Source organism: Hibiscus syriacus, unplaced genomic scaffold (assembly GCF_006381635.1).
Source record: "Hibiscus syriacus cultivar Baekdansim isolate YM2019G1 unplaced genomic scaffold, ASM638163v2 tig00110348_pilon, whole genome shotgun sequence".
NCBI classification, from domain to species: Eukaryota; Viridiplantae; Streptophyta; class Magnoliopsida; order Malvales; family Malvaceae; genus Hibiscus; species Hibiscus syriacus.
In genome coordinates, this window is record NW_024062699.1 from 1,396,554 (window position 1) to 1,422,884 (window position 26,331).

Consider the following 26,331-nt stretch of genomic DNA (forward strand, 5'->3'; position numbering starts at 1 on the left):
AATGAAAGAAATGACATATTATTTGGGAATAGGGCAAGATCGAAGGATGAGTTGCTAGGTGATATCAAAGAGACCATACGCATTCGGCTGGTGGGCAAAGCTTTCAACCGGTTAGACTTGGTTAACAATGCTCTGTGTGCCAATTGGGGCATTTCTTGAATAGAGTCTATCTTTGTTGTTCTAGTTTAGTTGACTGCTCTTTCTTTGTGGTTTCCATGTGGTTTTTTTTGCTTTAATATTGTGTTGTTTATTGTCTTTATTTACTGTAGCAGGTTTTTCTGCTTCTTGGGTAATGAAATTGAATTATCCAAAAAAAATAATAAAATTTAATAGATTAAGTAAGCATAAAAAATTAAAGATTACACGAGAAAAAGGTAAAATAATTTCTTTTTAGCTTTTATCCCACATTGCTAATTTATATAATCTAAACACTCCACTATGCCTATATAAACTTACAACATTAGACTATTTATTCGAAACTAATATGTATTAAATTACATTATTAGTTCTTATAGTTTTATTTTAAAATATATTTTTTAAATATATTTTATAAATTTTCTGGAAAGACTTGTTCCATAGGACACGCTTCCTCGCCATCTCGCCGGCGATTTGACTAAACTAACACCGTTTAACCGAATATCTCCCTTTTTAGCACCGTTTGACCTATATTTCCTGAAGTGGCACCATTTCGGCTGAGGTGGCGAAAGGCGCATCCCCGGGGACGCGTTTTACCTGGGTTTACGCTGAGTTGGATGCCACGTGTGAAAGGCGCATCCCCGGGGACGCGCTTTCACGGGGTTTTGCTGATTCAGTTGCCACGGTGGTATTTTTTTTAATAATAAAAATTTGATTTTTATTGTTATTATAAATTAGTAATATATTATGTAAATTGTTTCGGTTATAATTTAATAATTATCGAATGTATTTTTTTAATGTGTGTTAAATGTGGAGTGTATTATCCACATTAATCGGATAGAACAACAGATGAAAACTAGTTTTTATTTTATTGTAGTTATATGAAAAATGTATAAAATTATTATATTACATGTATGGTTATATTATTATTATTTTTTATTTTGATTATCGATCTATTAATTTTATCACTTAATTATTTAAATATTATCAATCTAGTCATCTGTTATTATTATTTAACCAAAATATTAATGCATAAGTTAATAAAATTAGTATAATTAGACATTTAATCTGTTATTATTATTATACATTGAGAAATTATAGAAAATGCAATTACATTTAAATATTAGAAACAAAAACATTCATTTAAATAGAATATTAGGTTACATAAGGGTTAACGGTTATGTGATGATAATAGAGCTGGACATTTTTTTCTATTGTGTCCGATGTTTCTACAATGGCCACATCGTTTTTGTTCTATTGACTTCTCCTGAATATCCATATCACAATGTATTCTAGTAGATTTTGGACGACCTGAGTCCCTCAATAGCAATGGATCTGGTACAATTGTAAGCCAAGTTTGAATCTTATCTGGGTCTCTTTCGTTTCCTATGAGCGGAAACTCAAATTCATATACCTTGAATACTTGTGAAAGTTGGTATACGAGATCAACATAATTTTTGTAGTCCAAATACGAATGTGAGCAAGCTGCAATGACATGAGAGCATGGATATTTGAGTGCTTGAAAGAACCCACAATCGTACCACCTCTCATGCAGATTAACTCTGAAATAGTTAACTTCAATCCCTTGCAACGGACGTGGCATTTCGGTTACACGAAACAATTCACGGGTGCGAGAAAAATTTGTAACCAACATCCCATTTAATGCAACCACTTTTTTCTGTAAATCAGCTTCTAGTCTTGTGTGGTAAATATTACCGTTTTGCATCCAAGTAAGAGCTTGTCCACCGAGCTTTGCAAAGAGTTGACCCAAACGAAAATAAGCCGTTTTGACCAATGCGATGACTGGTAAATGACACGCCCCCTTTAAGGTTGAATTTATTGCTTCAACCAAGTTTGTTGTCATATGACCATAGCGATACCCCCCGTCATACGCATTTGTCCACATTTCTTTGGTGATGTCCATAATGTACTCGCACCCCTTCTTATTTTTGCCAAATAACTCTTGTAGCATCAACTCAAACCTTTGAGGTAAGAGTTCGTAAGCTAAGCCATTAGGAATATGTAATAGTTAATATGAAGTATAAATAAGTAATACGAAAATGATAGAAAAATTGGGGAAAAGTAACATACCCATCCGTACGACTAATTGACGTTCATCGTTCTTCTTGTATTTTCCGTAATAGTTTACAGCAATATGACGGACAGAATAACGATGTTGAACATGTGGAGGTCTATACATTGTACCCAAAGAGTCCATTGCTGCTTTTATCCCGGCTCCTCGGTCTGAAATAATGCATACTCGTTCCCTGGTGACAACATGTAAACATAAATTTTTAAGGAAAAAATCCCAAGACTCAGTGTCTTCTCCTTGAACGAGGGCAAACGCAGCGAGAAGAATATTGCGGTTTCCATCTTGGACCACAACCAATAATAAAACTTGCTTGTATTTCCCATACAAGAAAGTACCATCAATTTGGACAACTGGTTTACAGTACTTGACTGCATTAATACACTGAGTGTAAGTACAAAAGACACAGTAGAATTGGCAGCGATCGCGAACCACTCGATATTCACGTAATGATGTTGAGTTTCGAACTCAACAATTGTCCTGGGATTGAGTCTTTGCACAACATGAAACCAACTGGGCAACTCGTTGTAAGATGAATCTCATTCGCCATGAAGTTTGCAAATGGCATTCTGTTTTGCCAACCAAGCTCTTTTATATGAGACGGTGTACCCATATTGTGACTGTATAGCAGAAATCAACACTGCAACAGCTATATGAGAGCTTTGCTTAATAATGGGTATGATTGCTTGGCAAATAATGTTGGAGTCCAAGTTGGGATGATCATGGTTTATACCTCTTGCACAACACGTATGAGGACCGTTGTATCTGGTTAGTTCCCATAAGTTGTTCTTCCTCTTCCACTTTGATATACGAACCATCCATTGACATCCGTTGTCACGTTGGACGCAGTAGCATACATATTTCTCTGTGTTAGATCGATCAACTCGGGACTGAACTGAGTTACGAATATTGTAACTCTTTATTGCCATCATTGCTTTCTCCTTCGATGTGAACTCCATTCCAATATGTAAATCACCGTCATTGACTGTTGATTGAAGTCCATAGTTGCCAACATCAGGAAGATCCAGAAATTCAGGCTCATATATTGCATCATAATCATCCCCATACATATGTGCAGGAAGTTCGACTGGTGTTGTATTTATCGGAACGTCATCCTCGTCATCATCAGAATATACGTTAAACTGTGGTGAGTCAGGTTCAACGAATAATCCCGTTTCAGCACCATCTACACCTGGCTCCCGAAGAGGTTTTTCTGGTGGAGATGATGGTTCCTCCGATAATCCAATGTTGAGGTCAAATAAGTTCCCGCTTGTGTGTCCTCCCTTTGAACTTGAGGCCATTGTATCATGTGGGATGTGAATAGACTGCCGTCTCGTTGGCATTTCCATATGTAAGTCGAAAACATTGGCAGATGAATGTCTGCCCCTTAAAGTAGAAGAGATGTTGCCATATGGATTATTGGTGAAACCACGTGGGTTGAGATCATAAGCAGTTGCAGATGAATGTCTTCCTACTGAACTTGATGCCATGGCATCTGGTGTTGGATCCACCATTAATGATGTGAAATCATTACAGATCAGTTGTGTCAGGCTATCAACTAGATCAGCTTGATATACAATGCCAAAGTGAGAGGAATATGAGAGACCACGAAAAGCATGAAACTCAATAAAAGTGGCATACATTTCAATAAGAGATTGTGAACTTCCCATATGAGCATCAACCATCATAGAAACATCATCATCATTTGAAAGCTGAAATGATGTATACGTGAGCGGAAAAAGTTCAGCAGAAAATCTGTACTGAAGTGAATATAGTCTTCTCCGGCATGCTACACGAATCTTTAACGAAATTTTTGTGATTAACTCCTTAAGAGTGATGTTTTTCTTCAAGGTTAAGGGGATATAATGATCTGACTCAAAAACAACCCTCTCTTCAGCTTCTTTAATTTCTCTATCATACAAAACAACAGCAGAAAGATGACTCATTTTTCAGAGAATAGAGGATTAAGTTTTTTGAGAAATTTAGAGTTTGAGAATTTCAAAGCTTGTGAACTGAAGTTTGTTTTGAAAGTTTATAATACGTTACATATAATAGTTTCTATAGCCGGGGTACTATTCACGTGAAGGCGCATTCTCGAGGGGGGCCTTCCATTATTTTATCAGAGAATATGTTATCATTGCCCTATTATGTCACTTATGTCCCCCGGGAACTAATCATGTCAATACCTATTATTCCTTAGGGGATCGTGAAGGCGCGTTCCCGGGGGCGCGCCTTCTATTATTTTGCCAGAGAATATGTTATCATTGCCCTATTATGTAACTTATGTCCCCTAGGAACTATTCATGTCAATACCTATTATTCCTTAGGGGACCGTGAAGGCGCGTTCCCGGGGGCGCGCGTTCCATTATTTTGTCAGAGAATATGTTATCATTGCCCTATTATGTCATTTATGTCCCTTGGGAACTATTCATGTCAATACCTATTATTCCTTAGGGGGCCGTGAAGGCGCATTATCGGGGGCGCGCCTTCCATTATTTTGTCAGAGAATATGTTATCATTGCCCTATTATGTCACTTATGTCCCCCAGGAACTATTCATGTCAATACCTATTATTCTTTAGGGGACCGTGAAGGCGCGTTCTCGGGGGGGCGCCTTCCATTATTTTATCAGAGAATATGTTATCATTGCCCTATTGTGTCACTTATGTCCCCCGAGAACTATTCATGTCAATACCTACTATTTCTTAGGGAACTTTAAAGCGCGTTCCCAGGGAACTATAGATGGATGATGAAATCAGGTAAATTATAACCAAAATTTAACTTCTTTTGGAAGTTCATCAAGTTAAGGATAAAATTATACATATAGATAAATTGAAGTTCATAACTTAAATTAAAACGTTATGTGAAGTTTGAATAAATTAGATAAAATGTTATGGATAAATTGAATAAATGTGAAGTTATAAGTTGATTGTGACATTGAAATTGTATGGAATGAGCATCGACATGTTTTTACGAATAAATGTGAAGTGATAAGTTGATTTTAATGTATACGTTTTAATATATATGTTAATGATAAAATCATATGTATGGATAAATTTAATTTCAATTTAAGTACTGTGAACTATAATTGGAATATAACTTTTAATTTCGAATACAATTGAAATATTAAGTTGAATTTAATGTTAAATTTTGAATACTATAATTTATATTTTAAATTTAAATTTCGAATAATATTATTTGTATTTTAATTTTAAATTTCGAATACTATAATTTGTATTTTAAAAACATTTATTAAACATTTAATGTTAAATTTGAATAAAAAATAACATTAAAAATATTGGCAGTAACAACCATGAAACATTTAAATAACATAACCAAATTACATAAATTTATGAAATATAACTATTTAAATAACATTAAAATACAACTGGATCACCGATGTCGTCTTCTCGAATGAGTTCCACATGGTGGTGGTTGTCTATTTCGCGGAGGATTTCTTCGTGGAACTTGTTCTTCAGTCTCCTCATCTTCACTGTCATCATCATCGGCATTTTCTTCATTTGGCGTAGATGACGCTGAAGGGCCTGTATAAAATAACGACCCTGAAGGAGTGCTAGTAACCATTCCACTGCTCCGCGGGAACTATGAAAATTGTGGAAACATTGGCATCGATGTCTGTGATCCAGATGGAGATTGAGGTGTCTGTGGAGAAGCACCACCAGCCAAATAAGATGCATATGAACCATATGATGGATCATTAAACATAGCCGTATATGCACCTCCATATGGTATAAAACCTTGCGGGCTAGGCATGTAACCTGACGGGCTAGGAATGTAACCCTGCGGAGATGACATATGAACTGGTGGGCTTGGCATATACCCCTGAGGAGATGGCATCTAAAGTGGAGGCTGGGCATGTACCACTGTGGCATCAGTGGATAAGGATATTGTGGTGGGACTGATGCAGAACCGATAGCGCCTTCTCTCCGTCTACGCGTCGGGGGACGATGATATTGAGACGGTTGACGTCTTTCTCGGTGCCTAGGAATGCTAACCCCTCGTGCTTCCGCCGAAAGTAGAAACGGCTTTCCATTTTCATTAAACCAGTCCATATAGTTATCCGTAACCATATGACCAGTTTCAGCGTAATATTGTCGAGGGGCCAACTGTGCATACCGGTTCTCCCAAAGCGTAATCCAATCTTTGTGTCTCACCACCCAGTTAACATCTTTCTTTCCTTGTCTATCTATGTTATGTACGTCGTCTAAATTCCTAGGTGCTCCAGGAATATATTGCGTACAACCATACTGACGGAGCACGCGATCAACTGGATGCCACTCAATAATAGCAAAACATATAAGAGGTATAACTGATATCTAAACCTCTAATGACCCACCAAGGTGGGGTAGGATGCAAGCCTTCACTTCATCGCTCGCATAAGGTATCCATTGAAACTGATATATAAATATACAATTCAAATAAATAAAATATTTTAATTATATTTAGCATTTTAAATTAAAATATTAATATTTAAACAGGTGTAAAAACATACCTCAGACCCAACTTTTGTATCAATAAGTAGACGAATTTCCTCTAACCCATTAGATATACTTCTATGGTTCTTTCTTTTCATCGACCACCTATGAAATATAATATAAACTAAATATCACCCTATTTGATTAAAAATATTTAAATCAAAATTTAGTTCGAAAATTACCTCAACAATAAGGGAAATACGTATGGTTCATTCACGATCGGGCATAAGAAAGGCTTGTGGAACCACGCCCATGATTGCAGAAGCAGGAGACATCCACCGATATCAGTTTTCTTATAATTCGTCGCTCGACACATTTCTCTAAAGAGAAATGCCAAAACTGCAACGCCCCAACTATATCTTCCAGCTTCATCAAAATCGATCAGATGCCGCAACCACATACAATGCACCTGGTTGCGAGATTTGTCGGGCATCAATATTCTTCCAATTATTCGTAGAATATATGCTCGAGCACATGTCTTTGCTTGATCATCTGAAGCATTTTCATTTAAAACCTCAAAATTAGCTTTCAACCAAGATAAAACTATTATACCTCCATTAAACTCTGACGGAGCAACTCCAAGATAATCCATGCACATTGACTGCCAATCCCCATCCGCTATACCACACATCATATTTCCGTCGACGGGAAGCCCCAGATGCATAGAGACATCCTCCAATGTAATTGTAGCCTCTCCACATGGAAGGTGAAAAGTGTGTGTCTCGGGCCTCCACCTCTCAATCAATGCAGAAATTAGGACATGTTCGAGTTTACAACCGCTAATAATTATTGCAATATATCCGAACCCGACAGAAGCCAAATATGGCAAAATACGTTCCGGTGTCGGTATACGTGGATTTTTAATAAATGTCTCTAAAATACGATCAGTATCCTAAATAATATGCATTATAAAAAATTAAAATTAATATAAATTCATAATAAATTTAAATTAAACATAACAATAAATATTAACATTAATTATAAAAAAATATTACCATATCGCTAAAATGTTTGGAGATATGGTCAGCATCCAATCGCAGCAGCATTTCACTTTCCATTATAACTGTAGATAAAAAAAATAATTAGCACAAAAAATAATTAATTAATAAATTTAAATAAATAATAATTATATAAATATTATTTTAATAAAAAAATAATATTTATATAATTATATTAATATAAAATATAATAACTATTTAAAAAATACTAACTGAAAAATAAATTTTTTACCACTAATAAGAAATTTAAAACTCAAAGATTTGGAGAATTTGAGTTATATAATAGAAGAGAATATGATTTTGGTGTGAAGAATAAAGGGGGTTGAGGGGGTTTATATAGGGGGAGGAGGAGGAGGAGTTGGGGAAAAATCGGATGGACATTTAAGATATTTAATGAAAGGCGCGTCCCCAGGGATGCGCCTTTCACACGTGGCAATTGAATTAGCAAAACCCTGTGAAGGCGCTTCCCCAAGGATGTGCCTTTCACACGTGACATCCAATTAAGCGTAAAATCAAGTAAAGCGCGTCCCCGAAGATGCGCATTTCGCTACCTCAACTGAAAGAGTGCTACTTCAAAAAATATAAGTCAAACAATACTAAAAAAAAAGATATTCAATTAAACGATGTCAGTTTGATCAAATAGCCCATCTCGCCAACTCAGTGTAAGGCACTCCCTTTTAAGACGTGCCTTCCAATTGACGTGTGACCTCAACTGAAACCCCTAAAATACTGACAATGTAGGAAACATCTTTGGCCACGTTGACAAGGTGCCTTTCTTGGGAATGTCTCAGGAAAGGCGGGTTAATATACGGCTAATATACAGCATTACCGGATACATTAAAATGTATTTAATAAATTCGGTTTAGCGGTACCTATTATGTTGACAACTAATAATGTTTTAGGTAGAAAATATGAAAAACTATTAAAAAATTTGGTAACCGGTAAACTTTGGTTATCGGTAAGTATCTATCCTTTTTATAAAAGTGTCCATACTTTTAACATATCAAGTAAATTTTACCGGTTTTGTCATAATGAATCTGGTTTTGTCATATTTTTACCTGTTATATTGTAAATTATCTATCCTTTTTATAAAAGTGTCCATATTTATTTCACTGTGAAAATATATTTATTATTATCTTTAGTTAATATTGTTAAATTTAAAATCTAAATAATATTTTATAAAATATCAAAACAATCAAATAATTTTTTGTGTAAATGAAATTATTAAATTAATATTGTAGGTGGAAAACATGAAACACTATTAAAAAAATTGAAACATAAATGACATAACTTTCAAAAAAGTATATATCATTTTTATAAAAGTGTCCATACTTATTTCACTGTTGAAAACATATTTATTATTATATTTGGTTAATATTGTTAAATTTAAATTCTAAATAATATTTTATAAAATATCAAAACAATCAAATAAAATTTTGTGTAAATTAAATTATTAAATTAATATTGTAGGTGGAAAACATGAAACACTATTAAATAAATTGAAACATAAATTACATAACTTTAAAAGCAGTTTTAAATCCTAAAAAGTGTCGATACTTTTAAAAAATATATCGATCCAAAACGATATACCAGGTAAAAATATGATAAAACCGGTAACAAAATGATAAAACCGGTAAATTTAAAAGTGTCGATACGTTATATAAGGATCTACACTTTGTGAATTTAAAAGAGAAGCAGTTATAGCGCCTATAATGTGTCGATACTTTAAAAAAATATATCGATCCACAACGATATAACAGGTAAAAATATGATAAAACCGGTATCAAAATGATAAAACCGGTAAAATGATACCGGATATATTGAAAGTGTCGATACTTTCGTAAGTACGTGTAATAAATTATCGACACTTTCAAAGAAATAGGTAATTATCCTTTCGAAAGTATCGACACCTGACATAAAAGTATCGACACTTTTGTATTTGTATCGATTAAATATAAATAACATATCCGATGAAAATATAAAGGCCATAGCTAAATATCCTCTGAAAAAAGATAGAACGGACGAGTTTTTGAAATCGAAGAGTAATTGTTGCTGCATTTCAGAAGGCGTTTCTAAAGCGAAGTTTGTTAGTTTGTTGCTGCAGTCGAATCGAAAAGTATGTTGTCGAAACCCTAATTTTTTATTATTACAGTAATCGCGATAGGGTTTTTTATGTGTTGTTTGGGGTTTTGGAGTAAGGAAGCATTTGTGACCGATTGCAGGTAGAAATAGATATTCAAGGAAAAATATAAATGTCGATACTTTTATTAAATATTATAGGTAGAAAATGATATTATAGGTTGTATAAATGTGCCGACACATTTTGGTGTGGCCATTCAAATTCTTTTGAAGAAAACCGTTTTACCACAAGAGTAGTTATCTATATTTGTATATTGAAAAGTGTATGTAACAAAATAATTTGATTTGCGTAAACTGATATATGAAGGAAAAATGGAGTCAATGGGTTGGAAAATTGTTGGTGGAGCAGATGACTTTGAAATTGAGGCCGAGACTCGAAAGCAACCAAAGGGTGGATATATGTACTTCTAGTAAGTATCAATGTCTTTTTGTTATTATTGTTGAAATTGTAATTGGATTAAAGTATCGATAAACTTTAAATTGATTACAAATTTTAAATGTTAACAGTATGGCCGAATACAAAAGGATGAAGGGAGATGGCACACAGAGCGGTTCGGTATGTAAAATGAAATTGACATTGAGTAGTATTAGTATTTAGTGTTAATGTATTGATTAAGAAACGTTTATGTTTAATATTAGGTGAAAAAAGATGTGAGGTCCAAATGGAATTCAATGAGTGATGCTGAAAAGGAACCTTACATCACACAGTCAAGGAATGATAGTAAAGAATACAAAGAACGGAGGAAAGCACATGAAAATAAGGTATCGATCCTTAAATTAATATTGTAGGTGGAAAACATGAAACACTATTAAAAAAAATTGAAACATAAATTACATAACTTTAAAAGAAGTATCGATCCTTTTTATAAAAAGTATGGACACTTTCAATATAATAGGTAAAAATATGATGTAATAGGTAGCGCTTATATAATGTAATAGGTATCGTTTATATAATGTAATAGGTAGTGGTTATATTGTAAAGTGTCTATCCTTTTTATAAAAGTGTCCATACTTTTTTCACTGTGGAAAACATTAATTTAAGGTTATCTTTTTGAGTGAGTTTTAAGATTTTAATTTAGTAATTATAGGCGTCTAATGATTTATTTTTTACGTTACGATATATATTATTATTAAATTAAAAATTCTAAATAATATTTTATAAAATATCAAATAATCAAATAATTTTTTGTGCAAATGAAATTATTAAATTAATATTGTAGGTGGAAAACATGAAACACTATTAAAAAAAATTGAAACATAAATTACATAACTTTAAAAGAAGTATCGATCCTTTTTATAAAAAGTATGGACACTTTCAATATAATAGGTAAAAATATGATGTAATAGGTAGCGCTTATATAATGTAATATGTATCGTTTATATAATGTAATAGGTAGTGGTTATATTGTAAAGTGTCTATCCTTTTTATAAAAGTGTCCATACTTTTTTCACTGTGGAAAACATTAATTTAAGGTTATCTTTTGAGTGAGTTTTAAGATTTTAATTTAGTAATTATAGGCGTCTAATGATTTATTTTTTACGTTACGATATATATTATTATTAAATTAAAAATTCTAAATAATATTTTATAAAATATCAAATAATCAAATAATTTTTTGTGCAAATGAAATTATTAAATTAATATTGTAGGTGGAAAACATGAAACACTATTAAAAAAATTGAAACATAAATTACATAACTTTAAAAGAAGTATCGATCTTTTTTATAAAAAGTATGGACACTTTCAATATAATATAATGTAATAGGTAAATTTGTAATACTATCGGTATAAATATACCGGTTTACTTATAAAATAGGTAAATATAAGCACTACCTATTACATTATATAAGCGCTACCTAGTATGTTATTGTACTTTATAATATTTCCGGTTAAATAATATAACATAACCGGTATAAATTTTAACCGGTCACTTGTTTAACCGGTCACGCCGTATATTAGCCGTTTTTTAGGCGCCGCACCGCAGAACTACCCGCCTTTCTTGGATCATGTCTCTTTATTAAAATATTTAAAAGGGTGCTAATTTGGTAAATAAAAAGCAAAGGGTGTTACTGTTGATTTTTGTGTGATTTTTAAATTAAAAAAACACAATATAAATGGGATGATAATTATTTAGACTTATGCAACTCAAAAATTAATCTAAATTGGAGTTGAAATTCGTCGTTCACTTGAAATCTTTTCTTAAGATCATTTTTATTGACCCATAGTGTGTGGGCCCACAGACCAAATATTTTTAATTTTCTAATTTAATTTATTAGAACTCGTCGTACAGCAAGACAAGTTCTAAAAAGAATTAATGTTTCTACCCTTGATGATTTTTTTTATTATAAATTTTTAATATTTTTTATAAATCACAAGAAACTCATCATTAATATAACAAAAACAATTAATGTAGCGGATTTCCAATTGACTCAGGCATCAATGGCTACACGTATGTCTACCATAGTAAATGTTTCAATAAAACTAAATTAAAAGATTGGAACTCTGCATGTAGTTACCTAATGTGCAATAATCTACTGCATTGATTATTGCATTAATGAACCATTGATGCAAGAAAAGTTGGAAATCTGCGTATTGTTATTAAGGCACAAGTTACTTGGAAATCTGCTGCATTTATAATTATATTAAAGATGAGTTCCTCTTAGTTTTTAAAAATATTGAAAAAATATAAAAAATTCAATAACAATAAAAGAATATTTTTTTAACTCATACGAGTTCTAATAAATTAAATTAAAATATTAAATCATTCTAAACTCGTCGTGTGAGTATGACAAATTTTAATAAAATAATATTATTCATAAAACTCAATGAGTTGTACGTACATCATAGCAAATAACAGATGACTTAATCCCTAAGGTAATCTCTCATGTCCTGCATTTTCCTAAATGTGTTTAGCGGGAACACTATTTCCCAAAAACGCAGTGTGCCTTGTACCTCTGACAAATCTGCTATGAGCTGGTAAAGAAGTAAGCGATAAGAAAAATCATGCTTCTGCTTTTAAATTAATTCCAACAATACTAAACATTGTCTTCTCTCCCTGGGAGGGCTCAAAGATGATATGCTCCATATAGTATCGTCTCCACAATGGACCACGTTATGAACTAGTTTTTAGTTTGGCAAATGCTAAAATGGAAAATCAAACAAAACATATGACTGTCCTTTTTCAACTAACAGATGAAACACACTTCTGCCCTGTGTGGTAGTAGTCAGCTACTCTTTCTTAGTGTAGTGACGTACCACAATAGCCAAGTCCAGAATCAAGAGGGGAACGAGAAATTGTAGGATCTTAATCACAAACTCGGGGGTCTTATCGGGGTTGTAAGGTGCTTGCTGCGGTGGAATGTAGGTGCGCTTTGCCGGGACGGTTTTTGAATCGATCTCGCCTATGTAGTATTTCTCCATCATTTCTCTTGCGGAATCACTGTGTCCCACATCTTCAAAATCATTAGTGGCATCCTTCCCTGTCAAATTAGTGGGGCATGGTACCGAATACAGGCTTAATTACTTAAAGAACCAAACACAAAATCTATATCGCATGAATTTACCTGTTGCTGACAGCAAAACTTCATCACCTCCAGGATGATCTTCCATGAATGGAATTACATCATACACCTTCATAGAGAGAAATCTAGATCATGAACAACAGTTTTAACTCCAAATACATTGTTCTTGAAATATTCATCCAAGGACTTGGGAACCTTGAAGGAGAAACATATTAGTTCAACTTAAGGTTCTTTCTACAGCTGAGAGAAGATCAGACAATTCTAATGATTGTTTGATATACAGTAAAAAGTTGATATGCAATTTACGAGAATCGAATTTTTTATTCAGAGTAAATCAGTTACGGGTAGTACTAATGTTTTCAGATGATAAAAACTAAATGACATCATTGATCGCTGTTCTTCCAAATAACAAGCATCTGGCATGCACAATAGTACGAATGACTTCAAGCAAGGATAGACAAAAAAGGGCATATATTTTAGATATTTTATATTGGTAATCTATCCTAGCCCTAAATTTTATAAATTCACCTATTCTAAAAAATTTAAAGAAGGTCTGCTAACATAAAATCTTCCATCGTCTATCGCTTCAAGAGTTGAAGAACACAAACACATTAAACTAAAAAGGTACTAAGCTGCCCAAAGTCAGGTTGAGAACAGCTTCCGTGAGAGACCTTCATTATAAATGGACTCGATCCCACGACCACAAGATTAAAAAACTTGTGCTCTACCAACTGAGCTAGACAGGTACTTACAAACACATTAAACCATGGTTTTCAGAATCGGACCGGTTAGCGAACCGATCATGCTACCGGTTCACTGGTTCAACCGGTCGAACCGGTCCGACCGGTCGGAAGAACCGGGCGACATCATAATTATTTAAAAAATTAAATAAAAATACCAAAAATATTTAATAAAAAATAATTTTTTATTACACAAGTCGTATTCAAAGCAAGTCATAACATATATAAGTTAAAAAACATAAAATCAAGTGAAACAAAATGATTCAAATTAACAACAACATAATATTTAAGGTAAAACATATTAAATAATAAATATAATTATATAACTATAATTAAAAAATAAATTTGGGGTTAAAAAAATCATAACAAAATGATATTGTTTGGTTTAATTTTTTTTAAAAAACAATCTCACATGGCTAAGAAACATAGAAGAGCTTCCCAAAAGTCTAAAGAGTAAAAATATGAGAACAAAACAATCTCACAATGCTAAGAAATATAGAAGCGCACCACAACTAACTTCTATAAATAATAGAGGTAATTTGGCATTCAAAATCATGGAGCCTTTTGGTGAGTATTGAGTGAGCTATTCTTTCACTTCAATCAAGCTCGAATTTTAGACTTCAATCGAGCTTCTAATTTTTTTTTGAGTTCAAGCCTTTTTGAGTTCAAGTTTCAATATTATATTTCGAGTTTGAGTTGAACTTGATAATTTTTAGCTTGTAAGTTTGAGTTGAGTTGAGCTTACTTTTAAAGTTTTCAAGTTCGAGTCGAGCTCAGCAATACTCAAGTTCGACTTGGCTCGTTTAACAAACGACGTTGTTTGGTTTATTTTTTTTTTTAAAAAAAACAAAAATCCCGATTTTTCCCGGTTTAAGCCGGTCTGGTTCGAACGGTTTAGCAATTCTGGCCGGTTCACTAATAGCGATTCAACCGGTTTAGATTAAACCGGACTAAGCAACGGTTACCGATTGAACCGGCCGATCCAATCCGATTTTCAAAACTGAGCATTAAACTAAAAGATTCATTAATAGTATGTATATAAAAACCAAACTTCAACTACTAAAATGAATATAATAAACAATTATTCAATTCTGTCTACCTGTCCATCCAAAAAGTGAAAAATTATTTAATTTTCTTCCATGTCACATTGTCTGATATGGGTATATGTATCCTCCGAATCCGAATGCATGGAAAAATTTTGATTTGGACAAATACCCATACCCAACCCAATGAAACACACAATCGAAGGTGAAATCAACCCAGATAAAAATAGTTCAAAATAGGAAAAAGGAAGTAAATCATCCTTCTAATGAGATTAGAAGAGAGAGGGTAAGATCTGACCTTCCCGGAAATAATCAGCCAACAATCTTTGGTTTTGTTGTGGACTGCAACCTCCTCGAAAGTGTGCACCTTTGGTTCTGAAGCCATTCTTCAGCACTGTCAATCAAAAGAAAACACCAAAATTTCAAAATCCCACCGCCGGTTAGACCTGAAGCACCCGCAAAGAAAGCCACCAAAAACAAATAAAAACTAATGCTCTGTAAAACTAAAGACTCCAAAAGCCTCCAAATAAAAAGAGAGAAAAAGGTTTAAGCTAATCCTCCAACATACTATAGTTCAATGAGGGTACTGTTGTCTCTTCCACAATATATTTTCATTTCCTCCCCATTACTTCATTTATTTTAAATTTAGTCCTGAATTTATGTGTTGTTTCATTTTCGTAATGACTTCTTTTATTCTCGTGATAAATTTAATTAAATTAATGTTGAACTTCACATAAATCTTACTTAACGTCTGTGATCAGTTAAATTTTACATTAATATTTTATTAATTACACTTAAAAGTAAGAATATTTATTCAATACATTATTTATAGGATAAAATTTTTCACAACCCGTATAAGATGTTGATATGTGTATATAAAAAATAAAATTAATAAAAAATAACACATGTATTTATTTATGATTTTCTTGAATAATTTGAGAATATTACAAGATAATATTTGTTTATATTTTTTTTTACTTATTGATAACACACATGTACTCGCAAACATATCTATTTAAATCTATGACCTCTAGAGAGATTTTTTTAATTACTAAAGTCTATCGGTAACTTTTATTTGTGAAATTATTTATTTTCGTTAACCGTGTATATATAATTACCTTAAAAGTAAAAGGATGTTACAAAGTAGTAATTCATTAATTTTAAGATGCGTTTAATTTATAAAATGTAAAATTATTTTTAAAACTGTATTTCTTGAAATATAAGATTATTTGCCATATTACTGCTTACTAGGATTGGATAGTTAGTTTAATTGGCAAGAATGTATAGTCGGAGGAGTGATGTACAGTTGGGGAATATAATATTATTAACTAAATTTTTAATAAATTATTTTGTTAAGTTAAAAATTCACCAAGCATTGAAAAGGGGTAAATTATTTTACTTGTAATAACTCAAAGCAATTTATTTTAATCAGTTAAGTTGTGAATTGGACCACTCAAGTCTGGAAACATTAGGCCCATGTTCTTTAGTTTTGTGGCGACGGCGACTACGAGTTTGGTACCGGTGGAAACCAATCTTTGCTTCCGTTTCCCAGCTGTCCAAAACTCCAAAGTTGGTGAGTTTCCTTCCTCTCCAACCTCGGATTTGTCGCTGCTGTCTAGGGTTTTCGATTCTCATCGCAATTTCCGATCTTAATCAGTCTATTTTCGTACCGCTTTTCCGAAGTCAAGGAAATATTGCTGGCAAGGTATTTATTTCAAGCAGATCGAGGCGCATAGTAATTAAGTTTTGTATTTATAGCTTCAAAATAAACTGTTATCGATCTTAAATTTTTTTATGATTTTCCTATCCTTTTGTCTTCAGATTTCCGTAGAACCACTTAAAGGGAAGAAAAATGAACATAACGGTGTGAAGGTTGAGCTCCTTTGTCAAATAGGTCGGTCCTTGCCCCTTGTTCACTGTGTTGCTCCAAGTTTTAAATATCATTCTGATGTGGTAGAAAGAATAAGGTTGAACATTTAAGGGTGTTGTTGTTTCTTGATGAAATGAATTAACGTGAACTTTGATTTTGCTTTTTCAGAGATGTATTTTGACAGAGGCAACTTTTACTACTTCACCTCTCTAGGTGAGTATTGTAGTCTGGTTGACCTTTTGTTCGCTTTGCCTGGAAATTGTTTAGATGTTCTTTAAGCGACTTCAGGAATTATTTACATTAATTGCATGTGGCATGGATGGGGTTGAAAATAAGAGCTTAAGAGTTCAAATTTATGCTTTGCAGTTTATGATATTCACATAATTTTTCACTCTTTAAGAGGCTCAAAATGCACATGAAATTTATTTCGCGGATAATAAGTTCTTGTAGACTGCTGATTGGTTTTTTATTGCTTCTTTCTATACCTTATCTCTTTTGCTTACATTCTGTATATTCCTAATATTTGCAGTACGCGAGTTGGATGTCCCTGGGGAAATATATGAAAGAAAAACTTACCCTTTTGAATTTTCTACTGTTGAAATGCCGTGAATGTGCGGCTCAGGTTCGCTACTCATCACTGCTTAAACTCTTTGAAAATAAACTTTTGTTCATTTTTCTTGTCAATTTGAATGGAATGGTTCCTTGATAACTAAAAGTTTGTTTGCTATGTATCTTTGAGGATTATAAATCAATTTCTTATCATGATAGTTTTGGGTACCTATTTTAATAAAGATTATAAATTACTCTGATATGTCATTTAAAGATCTAATTTTGAAATTATGAAAGGGTTTTTAGTTTTGTTTGTCTGATGATGAGGCTGGTGATTTGGGTTTATAGTGTGAAAACTCATCCTATAATTGTTTGACTATTTGCTTTCATCAGGTATGTCCTGAAAGTAACAGTTAGCCGTAATTATGGTGGAAGCATAGTGGAATACCAGGACGTTATGGTAAAAAGCACCCACTTCAATTCTTTTCTCTTCGACTTTTTCTTTCGCATAGTTTTAAAAAGCGCGCATGAGGCGCTAGGCGAGGCGAGGCGTTTAGAAAAAAGCCTCCGACCACCAAGGCGGCGGCGAGTACATGAGGCGGCGATTCAGTCGTCGGAGGCGGCGAGAGGCGACGAGGCGATGCTTTTAGCGATTCACGTACAATGACCCATTTTTAAATTTTGAGTCTAGGCTCGATTTTCTTCCAACAGTCAGACCTTTTAAATTCCAATTACTTACATTAATGTATTCCTGGAACTTTGAACTGTCTCTTGACCTTCTAACGTCCAATTTTTTAATTACTGTATGTCTATAAATCATGATCCAAGCTCTCTAGTTTCTCCGATGCATACCCTGGAGCTTCTTTTCCCTCCTAAAATTTTCTCTCCCTCCTCCATTCATGCTTAATTCAGCGATTGTTCTACGTTGAAGTTGAAAGCAGACTCCTTTCTCAGTTTCTCCTATCTCCTTTCTCGATTTTCTCCATTAAGGTAAGTCTTAATTTTAAAATTTGTATCACTGTAGTGTATGTACAATCTGCTTTTCTTTTCCCCTCCACTCCTACATGGTTAATTTACTTCACTGTAATTTGTTTAATTGCTTCATCTTCAATGTAATTTGTTTAATTGTTTATATATTGGAAGACACAAGCTTTCTTTATCGGTTATCATAGCTGTAGATATATAATCCGCTTCATTGTTAAGGTGATCTGCTTACTTGTTATTTTGTTAAGGTAATCTGTTTAATTGTTTATCTATAATATGTTTAATTGTTAGGTAATCTGTTTAGAATTTAGATATATAATCCGCTTCATTGATGTTGATGACGATGATGATGAAGACAAGTTTTAGGCATTTTGATTATTGATGATGTTTTTATTTGTCTTTTTGAGATACAATATGACCTATGCTACTTGGTGTTTTTGCTTATTAAGTTGTTTTGTGTTTGAGGTATGGTTATAAAATATTTACAAATGTTTTGTAAAATTAAGCGCCTCGCGTACGTGAATCTCTCGCCTCAAAGCGCCTCAAAAAATTGAGGCTCTCGGGTAGCTAATCGCCTTGGAGCGCCTCACGCCTTTTAAAACACAGCGCATCGTTCTTTCTCTTTTGCCTAGCATACCGTGGCATCTCATTCTCATCTGTACTAACATTAATATGCAAGTAAGCACATACTAAATCTCATGTGTGCTGCTAAAGGCAGAACTTCAATGCTTTCTTATGTGAAGATTGGAGTGCTTAACACCCCCCCCCCCCCAAAAAAAAACATATAGTACTCATATTCGGGAAAGTCAGCATCAATCTATATGGCCATATAGAAGTTATCGGTTATGTGGTCTTAGCAACTTAACTTTTGCTTGGTTTATGTGTATCAGGTTCGCAATTATTCTCCACTTCCATCAATCAACAATAGCATCAAGGTTAGTGCATTTATTTGAATACTTTTATGGTGATTGCATTGCATAGTAGTTTGACTGGTATCTAAATTGATTTTTATGAACATTACATCGATCATTTCACCATTTGCTATTGAATTGCCCACCACTGACTTCATTCATAATTTTTAATTTTTAACAAATATCAACCTTCTTCTACAGATGGAAGTTGGAATTGAAGATTGCCTCCACATCGAATTTGAGTACAATAAAAGCAAGTAAGTTGAACATCTATGGTTGCTCAAGCCTGATATAATAGGTTGGCTAATGTCAGCACTGGTTTAGGGCTTGGCTCATCGGAATTGAAATTGAAATTGCAGGTATCATCTGAAAGATATTATATTTTCTTCTTGTGAGAATCAAGATTAAGAATATGGATCTTGAGATAAGGCGTCGAGAGTCAACAGGATCAGGAGCAAATACCCACGTTGAAACAGAGACCCTAGCTAAATATGAGTTGATGGATGGTGCTCCAGTCAGAGGTATGTTCTTAAGAAACGTCGTCTTTTTCTAAGAGCTGATGAGACAGTTGTCAGATACAACTAGCTTATATATAATTGACTGTACTTGTATTCTTTAACGGATGTTAATTTGGGCTGAAATGTTCAGTTTTGATAAATGCATACACACCATTTTCCTAAAGCATAGCGCTGACAGTCGTGCTTGGCATTGAAGGTGAATCTATTCCAATCAGGCTGTTTCTCAGTCCGTATGAGTTGACGCCAACACATCGGAACATAAACAACAAATTCAGCGCGAAGTATTACTTGAATCTTCAGTAGGAAATTACAATGTACAGGTTGCAGGATTCCTGATCAAGCATCTCTATACATGTAAACTTTGACATTCCATCCAGTAAGGACGACGATTAACTTACTTACGGTACCTTTGTAAAGCCTTGAAGCTTAGGTCTAAAAGTTAAATACTGGATGACAAGGTGGTTTATTTGGAAGAGCAATAATGGCTTGCTAGACTGCGGTCTGCATCTTTGACTCAGATTTGATGCAATTATTTACGAGTCATGTGACGTTGCGGAGGGCGTAACAATATTTTGATACGGTCATTTCATGTTCCATGTGAATTACTTGACAATGCCGTTTACCCCCCCCCCCCCTTTTCCTTTCTAATCTTTCAAAACTTATAACTTCCCCTACCAAGTCCAAAGTTATCCGCCACATTCAAAACATTTCAAAATTTATATAATCTAAATTATTACAACCAAATGTTAAATAAACAAAATAGCTGATATGTAAATACATAAATTGAGCATTTGAGTACTTTATGTTGGGTAATTGTAGTTTCACTCCACTTGATTGGATTCAAAATGATCCAGAATTGGCAGAAGCTCGGGCATTCATGGATGTAAAGTCTTAAATTTTTAAGATGGTTGTCGAGCACTAGAAGGGCTGGGAATCAGTTATTGTAGAGGACGATGCAGCAAAAAGTGTAGTGAACCCTCGTCCGGATTTGTTTGTTGATAGGGGCCATACATATTCAAGAAGCGCTAGAGTTGTTATCTGCCAACAGAATGATCTGTGTTATGTTCGCAAGACCAACGCAATGGCCAATGGGGGCGGTACATGTGGAAAAGATGGTCTTATAAAAAAAATCAATACCTTAAAAAATTATAAGTTATCTCGATTTTTTTTTTAAAAAAATTGAAATATAATCTATAATTTCTTGAAATAAATATGAATCATTCGCGAGAAAATAAAATATTTATATTGATTGTTCAAATTTCTTTAAAAAGTCATTCAATTTTAAAAACGGTATATCTATATTACAGATAATAAAGAAAATAACAGTTCATTAAATTAAGAGATTATCTCATTAATTATTGTAATAACAAATATTGTCTTAAATTTACAAAGAATGAAGAGAAAACAATTATGAATTATATTTTTTTTATCATAAATAACTAATAAGATACGATTCTTATTAGTTGTCATAACGGAAAATAATATTTTCTTAAATTTTAAAAATGATGTAGATCTTCTTTTTAAAATATATATTTTATAAATATGAAATAGAAAACAATATTAATAACAATGATAATAATAAATAATTGTGATATTGATTAATTAATGTTCTTAGAGAATTCAAAGAAAAGGTATATTAAGACTATGGATGGGCATGGGTCGGGTTTTTGGTCCACCCGACCCGAGAACAATGACTCCTCCACCCAAACTCCGACCCGACCCGAATTTTTGAAATAAAATCCGAACCCGACCCGAAATAATAATAAAAATATTATTTTTATTCAATAAAAACAATGGTTTAATTGAAAAAATAATATATAGAGGGGTATTATTGTAATTATTCCTAAATATATAAGGTATCATTATATTTTTCTCGGGTTGGGTATTTTTCACCCTAAACCCGAATCCGACCCAACCCGAACACCACATTTAAAAAATCCGACCCGAACCCAATTTTTTTAAAAATCCCGACCAGATCGGGCCGGGCCGGAACCCGTCGGGGTCAAGTCCCATGCCCATCCCTAATTAAGACACACAAAAATGGATTGATTGAAATTGGGCCAAGTGGCATGTTGATTGGTTTTTTTCTTTGCCCAATACAGTTATCGGGTATAAAAATTAGCCCATTAGGCATAAATAACTCTTGTTTGGGATCTACCATATTTGTTATAGTCTTCGTGGAACTCGTCCTTTCGAGGTGACGAGTTCCAATGTGAAATATATTTTATTGAATCGATTTTTCTCAGAACTCATCAAATCGACGTGACAAGTTTCATTATAATAATATTTTTTGAGTTTAAACTGTTTTATTAAATAAATTTTTGGGAATGAAACTCGTCATGTCGACGTGATGAGTTTCATTATAATATTAAATTTTGAGTTTAGACTTTTTTTAATTAAATACAAACATTACATTAGAACATTAAATCCTACATTACATTAGAAACATTAACTCCTACATTACATTAAATTAAATTACATTACATTACATTACATTACATTACAATAGAAGTATTAGGTTACCCACATATCTTAGTCTTCATAGTCAGTTGACTCGTCAAGTGTTAAGTTCTTATATCCTCTATTTTTTTTTTAATTATTTCCTTCTATATATAAATAGTTCAAGTTCTTGAAGTTCAACATCTATATTATTAGATACGTCAAGAGATTTTATTTTTTATGTGGAAAGAGTTTCGACTTGCTTGTGATACTCAACAAATAAGTCAACGTTACTCACCGAATTGGTAATGTATGTATCAATCATTGTTCGAAATGCAGCATCATTGTTCAAATTACCCATTGATTAATGTTGTGTAACCAAAGAGATTGGAAACCTGAACTGTAGTAAAGAAAGTGTTGAATCTTCAGTAACTCCAACCTTGTTTGAAATTTTTGTCGCTAAGTCGAAAAGTCAAATGTCTCATTCGAAAAAGATGGTGAAAGATTTTCCATCATAATAAATTGTTGCCATGAGAATTTTCGAAATATGAACTTGAACAATAATGTTTTGTGTCTAATATAGACATGGTTATATATAAAATTAAAAAAGTTATAGTGAATTATGATAGGTATGATCAATTATTAAGTATGGTTAAAACATCATTCAATTGTCCAATATATCACTGAATTGAAGTGATTGAGCATTGAAAAGTTTTTTTCATGGTGTATTAAATGATCTATGAGAACAATAACGTTTTCATTAAAGTAGTGGTCAATAATATCATTTTAATGGTATGATATATCACTGAACTGAAGTGATATATCACTAAAAAGTTGATGTCATTGTGCATTAAATGGTCTTTAAAAAAAGAACATTTTTCATTAAAGATTCTGTCATTGAATGATAAGATAGATCACTGAATTGAAGTGATATATCACTGAAATGTTTCTATCATTATGTATTAAATGGTCACTGAATGATAGCTCGTTTTTTTTTTGAATTGGCTTATGTTATATGAATCTTTACAAAACTTTTACTTTTTTTTAACTTCATTGAAGTAGCATAAATTTTTTTCAAACAATGATTAACAAATTTTTTGCAGTTGTCCATTCTAATGGTCAAATTATACAAACTAGAGATGGTGTTGTGTTTACATCATAGAGGCTCGTAAACATGATGTTCCATGTAGATGTATCTCATCGCCAAATGAATAGAAAGTAAGCTTGGAGCTTCTGTTTCATATTTAAGTTACTAATACATAATCTTAGAGACTCCACTTACATATGGAGTAATCCAGCTTAAGGATGATGGCAGTGTTTCTGTTATGGTTGAACAATATCAATCATCACATAATCAAATGATTGAGATTTACGTTGAAATGACAAATCCAGTAGATCTACTTATCTCATCAACAATTGCACACGTCGTTGAAGTAGCAGGACCATCTATATCGCATGAAAATAGTGGTGTAAATGATAACCTTGTTGGGTGATTCGATGAAAGTCTTGTTGAGTTTAACGAAGATGATGAAAATGTCATTCTAATAATGGAAGACAATGACACACACTTGATGACTCTAAAATCGTCGATGCTCTTTTTAAGGAAGAAGATTTCGATAAAGAGGGTGAAATCTGAAAGGCAATGGTTTTACGGGGTCATGGATTATAGAATGCTCCAATGGGTTGGGCCCATATACCAAAACCCCCTCAACCTGAATAATTGAACCTCAAATGCCTCACTATCATCAACAAATTGCGATTATGATGTTATGAGGAATCCTGAGATTTCTGACATCCCAAATATTTGTGTTACCCACTGGGTACCTCAAAATTCGGATCAACGAAGTTGTTAGTCAGGTCCTAGTTTAAAATTAAAAAGGATGTACAACTATCAGTGAAGGAGTATTGTATCAAATCCCATATGAAATTCTATGTGGTGGAGTCTAATCTAAAGACATATTTTATTAGGTATATAAACCATATAGTCGATTGCAAGTGGAGGATATGAGTTTCATTTTTACAATGGAAGATGTTGTGGGAAGTGACAAAGTTCAATGACCAATACATATATACATTGAGCTCGTTGACACAAGACCACAAGCATTTAGACTCCCATGTCATATGCTCATATGTGAAGCTTCTGGTCGAAAAAAATCCAAGGATCTCAGTTTCAGTGATAGTGTCATCCATCTGGAATACATTTGATTATATTTTGTCTTACAACAAGTCATAGATGACGAAAAGAAAAGCAATGACAATGTTGTACGACAATTGGGAACAACCATATAATGAGCTGTCACATTTGTTCCAAACGAAGGTGCACAAATAGAGGCCATGATCAACGATGGCAAAAATTGGGCTCCAAATTTAGAGAAGTCGATGAACAAAAATCAAACGCATACAACATCAATGTTTGTTCATAATTTCGCCAGACTTAATTCTGATTACGTTGTCCAAGCACTTATTCGACCACGTGAGGGTGGGAATTCTGCCAAATACACTGGTAATCTCAATAGAAGATTGTGTGATTACGGTCGATCTCAAGTTTTTAGATACCCATGAGCTCACACTGTTACTGCATGTATGCATGTTAATGTTAACCTATACTCTTATGTTGATGATTGTTATAGCCTGCATACTATGCACAACATGTGCACTTATGAGTTTAAGTATCTCCCAAACGATGCTTATTGGCCACCAACAATTTTTGAAGAATGCTTGCCAAATCCACAATTACGAAGAAAGTTGAAGGGTTGACCTAAATCTAATCGAATTCATACTGATATAGATGATCCTAACGAGAGAAAGATATACCAAAACTTTATGGCCACTATAGAGGTGAAGGCCACAAGAGGCAGCATTGTCCACATCTTCCTAAATATCGACCAGGTTGATAAAACCTTCGTAATTCAGTTCCCATATTTTTTGTTGTACATTTTTGGGATAATTTATGAACATCATTAATCATCTTTATTTTTAACTTTTCATATTAATTTCAAACTATTCATAAATAACTTTTAACTAAACACAAGTTCATACATATATTTAAACATTTTTTCAACATAAAAATCAACTTTCCATCTTATTTTTCTTTTCAATTTCTACACTATTATTTTTTCTTTTTTCATTCCTCTTTATAAGTTGTTTGCTACGTCGGATTGGTAAGTCGTCATACTTATTTTTCTTCTCAATTTTCATCTCCTTATTATCTTCTTCAAGTTTCATTCTCTCTTTTTATTGATAAAGTATCGACTTTATTGCCTCGTTTACCTACTATTCATCTGAAGACAAACTTGAATCCGAATTGTCGAAGTTTAAGTAATCATACCCAAATAAACTTTTCAGGAATTTTTTTTATAATATTCTTCATACAAATGCATGATTTAGTTCTCATATAAACTTTATCAACTCACCTCATTCCTATTTATAATAAAAATTGCTCAAAATGATCGTTGAATCTCGTATGTCCACATGACAAATTCCATCAATTCAAAATCATGTCGTTGGCTAACGTCTATAAACAACTAGTTATTTTAAATCCAAAGGAACTCGTCTCCTCAACATGACGAGTTCCATGGTATTTTTTAAATCATGATAAAAATAATCTAAATAAAAAATATTATTATAATATAACTCGTCATGTCGATATGATAAATTTCAAGAAAAATAATAAATTACTAAACCAAAATAAACGGTTAAAATATATTTTTTCATTGAAACGCATCATCTTAACATGACGAGTTCTAAAAATACTATAACAAATATCGTAGGTCACGAAATAAAGAATCTTTATGCTCTGTTGAGCTAATTTTTTTGCACGGTAACCGTATTTGAAAAAAAAAACACACACTTATTTTCTGGAGCGAGCATCAAATTAGAGTGAATCGACCAATTGTTTT

The 26,331-nt window shown here is 33.0% G+C and overlaps 1 protein-coding gene and 1 pseudogene across 2 annotated transcripts; one reads left to right on the top strand and one right to left on the bottom strand.

Annotated features, from left to right (window-relative positions):
* Positions 1-1,699: 1,699 nt before the first annotated feature.
* On the bottom strand, positions 1,700-15,614 carry LOC120120836 (cytochrome b5-like). Of its 2 annotated transcripts, XM_039140366.1 has the most exons (4): positions 15,460-15,614; positions 13,421-13,487; positions 13,059-13,336; positions 1,700-1,710 (listed from the first exon to the last, which is right to left on the bottom strand). In XM_039140366.1, the coding sequence occupies exons 1-3, from the start codon at positions 15,544-15,546 to the stop codon at positions 13,086-13,088; spliced, it is 405 nt and encodes a 134-aa protein (XP_038996297.1). In that variant the 5' UTR covers positions 15,547-15,614; the 3' UTR covers positions 1,700-1,710; positions 13,059-13,085. The 2 variants fall into 2 exon arrangements, with proteins under 2 accessions (XP_038996297.1, XP_038996296.1); XM_039140365.1 differs by lacking the exon at positions 1,700-1,710 and having other exon boundaries at positions 13,002-13,336.
* An 826-nt stretch (positions 15,615-16,440) lies between these two features.
* On the top strand, positions 16,441-20,545 carry LOC120120904 (annotated as a pseudogene).
* Positions 20,546-26,331: the final 5,786 nt, after the last annotated feature.

Bases quoted from the DNA above. Each gene is read 5' to 3' on its own strand.
- LOC120120836 (XM_039140366.1), bottom strand. From the start codon at position 15,546: ATGGCTTCAGAACCAAAGGTGCACACTTTCGAGGAGGTTGCAGTCCAC. The intron at 13,488-15,459 runs GTCAGATCTTAC...CTCTCTATGAAG, and splicing joins GGCTGATTATTTCCGGGAAG to GTGTATGATGTAATTCCATT. The intron at 13,337-13,420 runs GTAAATTCATGC...CTAATTTGACAG, and splicing joins AGTTTTGCTGTCAGCAACAG to GGAAGGATGCCACTAATGAT.